At 48.2% G+C, this 4,312-nt stretch overlaps 1 protein-coding gene across 1 annotated transcript in view; it reads right to left on the bottom strand.

The window, feature by feature from the left end:
• Nucleotides 1-677: 677 nt before the first annotated feature.
• Nucleotides 678-4,312, bottom strand: part of ndnf (neuron-derived neurotrophic factor) — a 10,039-nt gene continuing 6,404 nt past the window's right edge. Inside the window, 1 exon segment of the mRNA XM_034112907.1 lies at nucleotides 678-3,075. Within this exon segment, the coding sequence (XP_033968798.1) occupies nucleotides 1,651-3,075 (1,425 nt within the window). The 3' untranslated portion in view covers nucleotides 678-1,650.

Here is a 4,312-nt window from a genome sequence, read left to right as displayed (position 1 = left end):
TTCTATCATTGAGTGTAGTTCACTTCTGAAACAACAAAACATTTGGGCCATAACAGCTATTTCTTACCATTTCTTCCTGACTGTAATTGGATTTCTTTGAACAGCTCGGCCTCTGTTTTCTTACAATTTGAGTAAAACTAATATAGTTTGTTATTGTATTTTTCCCAGTTTTTCTCTCTCTTTTCAAAGTAGTTTGAGTTAGATTTCTCCCAAAGAAAGCTTTACTGTCGAGCTTTAAACCAGCTCCTACTACTCCTCTATTGGTCTGTTGTGAGCCTGTAGCAGCTAATGGCAGCTAATGGTAGCTAATGGTAGCTAATGGTAGCTAATGGTAGCTAACTTGAGATATGTTTAGGATTAGCAATATCTATTTAAAGTCGGCCCACATTAAAACAATTCTCATATTTTAAGAGATTTGAGAATTTGAGAGGACCACACATAAATATAAACCATCCATCTGTTTGTTTCCTGCTAATTATTTATCTATATATCATATTCCATTTACTTGTATCTAGACTCTTCTGGCACTATTTCTATTTCATTTGTATTAACTTGCACATCTCAAAACATTCTCAGTTGTATGTCCTATATATCTTCATGTTGCTCTGCTGGAGGAGGACTTCAGTTTGTCATATCTCCTCTGAAGCTGCTGAGCTCATGACGACAGAGACTTGAATCTTGAAACCTGAAAAGCATTTTGAGTGTTCGTGACTTGAAATTGGTGCAACTAGAATGAACAGCAGCTTCTATAAACTGCTGTGAGATAGTGGTGCAGGAATGAGTCCACAAACCCAGAGAAAAGTGTGCATTTCATAACTTCAGAGTAGAGCAGCATCAAACGTGTGAATGCTTTTATGAAAACATCTGATCTGAACCCCTAAAATACACGTTAATGACTCTTATCGTCCAACATGTGAATATTCCTCCAGCAGAGACAAAGAAATGCACTCATAATTGATCTGAGATGCACTGATTTATTAATCATTATTAACGTCAATGAGACCCTGGTTTGATATCTGATGGTCAGCAGGGCTCGACAACCACAGTGCTTCATTCCCAGCAAACAGTCCATCCTCTGCTGGGATCAAGTTATCACTGGGAGTCACTTCCAGTGTGAAGGAGAGCTGAAGAAACCCTGATTCAGACTCATGGTAACGGCTCGGGACAAGAACATGACACCGCGAGGGACAGAGGGATTACTGGGTCTATATTTAGTGTTTATGTACATGAATATTGGCAGGACAACTCTGTACACACACACAGCGATACAGTGATAATAACACACACATCTCCAGCACAGAACACATTTACAGGATGAGCAACAGGGGAATGTCTGAACTACCACTGGAAATCCTCAGAACAGTTATTATCAATACAAAATGAAGAACAACAAGAGACCAAAAGTATAAAATAATTTAAACTCCTCCTAACACATGTAGTGGATATGAGAGATCTATACAAGGCGCTGCTGAGTCTCCATATGAAAGCGAGCGTCACGGACCGGATGAAGATCTCCGAGCAGCCGGGAACATAAATATACAGTCGCTGCGCCGCGAGTAGTCTGTATACACTCCTTAGTAGAATATCACTTAGAGTTAAATAAACTTATTTCATATATATATTTATAATAGATTTATTCTGTGCAGTCTTTTAGCAGTACTTCCTTGTCTTCACCAGTTTGCTCTGGTACCTGACCGAGTGTCCTCCGTGTCCCACCACGTAAACGTCCAGCAGGTAGCTCTTCCCCGGCTGCAGCCCCGTCACCGTCTCCGTGGTCACGGCCTTCTGCAGGTTGGGGCTGTGGAAGTATTTGCACAGAACCTTCTCAGCCTTCCGGCGGCTCTCCGGCCCGGCGCACTGGTTCTGCTCGCGGCGCCGCTGCTCCTCTCCGTAGTTGTCGGCCACCTCCTTGCGGTAGATGCAGTATTTGTTGCGGTCCTGCGTTCCCAGCCAGGCCACGGTGGCGGAGGAGCAGGTGCGCAGCTTGTCGAAGGCCTTGATGCGCGTGTCCTCGGGCAGCGAGGGGAAGGGCTGCTTGCTGCTGGGCCGCGTGGAGGCCAGCAGCTTCAGGGTGGAGGCGCCCCTCCTGCTGCCCCGCAGGCGGATCAGGTACTTGGCTTTGGGTTTCCCGCGCAGCTGGAACTGCCGCACGCCCTCCACGTTCTGGCTCAGCAGCAGCTTGCCGTCGCGCCTCACCTGCAGCTGCACGCTGTCCAGGCAGGCGTGCAGGAACAGGGTGACCCTCTGGTGGGACGACACCGGGGCGAAGCGCAGGAACTTGCTGCCCTTCCTCTTGATGAAGACGTCGGTCACTTTGCCGTCCTTCAGCTCCACGGTTTTCTGCTTAGCCTCCTCTTTAGTGCGGGCGAACGTGCCGACGTACGCCGTGCTGGTGTTGGTGGCCGAGTTCACGGCGAACACGTCGAAGTAGTACTGCGTGTCCGGCTTCAGCTGCGACACCGTGAAGATGTTCTTGTTGCCGATGCAAAGCTTCTGGATGTCGGAGGCTCTGGGTTTGGCCGTGTAGCTCCTGGAGGAGATCTTGTTGCTCACCAGTCCGCGGTCCTTCCCCAGCAGATTATCAGACGGAACAAACCCGAAGTGGGCGAAGTCGAAGGGGCTGAAGTCCCGGCCCGGTTTGGGCGCCAACATGAACCCGTCGTCCAGCGTCATCTTAGCCTCGGCGGCGCACATGCTCTTGAAATTGTGCTCCTTGTTGATCACCAGGCAGTATTGCACCGGCTGGCCCATCAGGAAGCCGGTGGGCGTGGGTTTCCAGGCCAGCGTCACCGTGGTTCTTCCCAGCGCCGTCACGTCGACCCGCGGGTCGTAGGGCAGCTGCGGGTAGGGCTGGTCGGACTCGGGCGTGGTGGTGGAGTACACCTTGAAGTGGCTGTCCTTCTCGGTGCTCAGCAGCTCCAGCTGGTAGAGGCCGGAGGGCGAGCTGGAGGCCGCGTACGCCTCCACGTCGTTCCCCTTGTAGGTGAAGAGCTCCGTGCCGTCGTCCGCCGCCACCGTCTGCTGCCTCTGCTGGTCCAGAGGCTCTCCTGGAGACAACAAGGAACAACGTGAGCTCTACATCAATCAACTGCGATTCATATATCACAATATCCCAATGTAGTCTTAGATGACTTGACTGATGACTCCCTCTGTCCTGACACCTGTCAGTAAACAGGACTAACCCCACGATGCACAGGGGACATGTTATAAACCTCAGGGAGAGAAACAGCAGAGGATCCCTCTTGTCGGCTCACATGTGAATACATTCTGAACAGAAGAGGTTTTTATTTGATTTGATTCTGAGATTAAATTCAGAGTTTTCTTTTTTTAAGATTTTTCTTTGGATTAGTTTTTAATCTGATTTGTTCGCTTGATTTTTTAAATATATTTTATTATGTTTGGTTTAACAGGCCTGCCAGACTGATTTCCCCTCAGGGACAAAAGAGATGCAGTGTACTGGAGAGCCTTAATGTGTCTTACATTTTAAAACTAGCACATGCACAATTTCAGAATGCAAATCAATGTCGACTTATTTTATGACTTTGTGTGCAAACTTCTGCCTTTCCCTACTTTTCCAAAGCATTAAGTCCATCCCTCTCTGATGATTAGGTTCATAATCAGTGTCTTTCTCCTATTTTCTTCTCTGGCTTTAATGCAGTAATCCCCCCCGTGCTGAGGGTGTTTAACATGTTGACACTTGGAGGTCAGCTCTGCAGCCTCGCGGACGATTAGCCGCTTACACGCCGCCATGTTTTCACTGCAAACATCCCGAAGATCAGAGCCTTCAGCGATCAGAGAGAGAGGAGGGCCAAAGATAATGTTGTGTTTGTCAGCCGGAGCGTGTGCTCAGCGCTCAGAGACGTTCAGCAGGAAGAGAGAGAGGGTCCACTGTGGGAGTCACACTGCGACACATCATATATCCCCGGAGAACACATCTAAACTATTTCATGTTTCTGGAGGAATTCCCGCTTCAGAAAAGGCACTGAAGGAATGCTCTGCTGTTTCTGTTTGGTCATGTGCTTCATGTGTAACATAAATATACTTCAACTGCATGTTGTGACTGTGCTGCAGAGGGACAATCAATGATCCTTTCCTCTTTGGGATAAAACAACACAGAAACAGAAAGCACTATTTATCTGGCAAGCAGTGAAAGGCTGATGCATGGAAGAGCAGAACCCAGAAGCAGAACTTCACTTTACAAGAAGCTCAGAACACAACTGAGACCAGGGGACACTAAAGAGTGACGCACACAGCTGGGAGACCAGGGGACACTAAAGAGTGACGCACACAGCTGGGGACCAGGGGACACTAA

This window comes from Trematomus bernacchii, unplaced genomic scaffold, assembly GCF_902827165.1.
Source record: "Trematomus bernacchii unplaced genomic scaffold, fTreBer1.1, whole genome shotgun sequence".
Lineage (NCBI taxonomy): Eukaryota > Metazoa > Chordata > Actinopteri > Perciformes > Nototheniidae > Trematomus > Trematomus bernacchii.
This window is presented reverse-complemented; position numbering and strand designations above follow the sequence as displayed.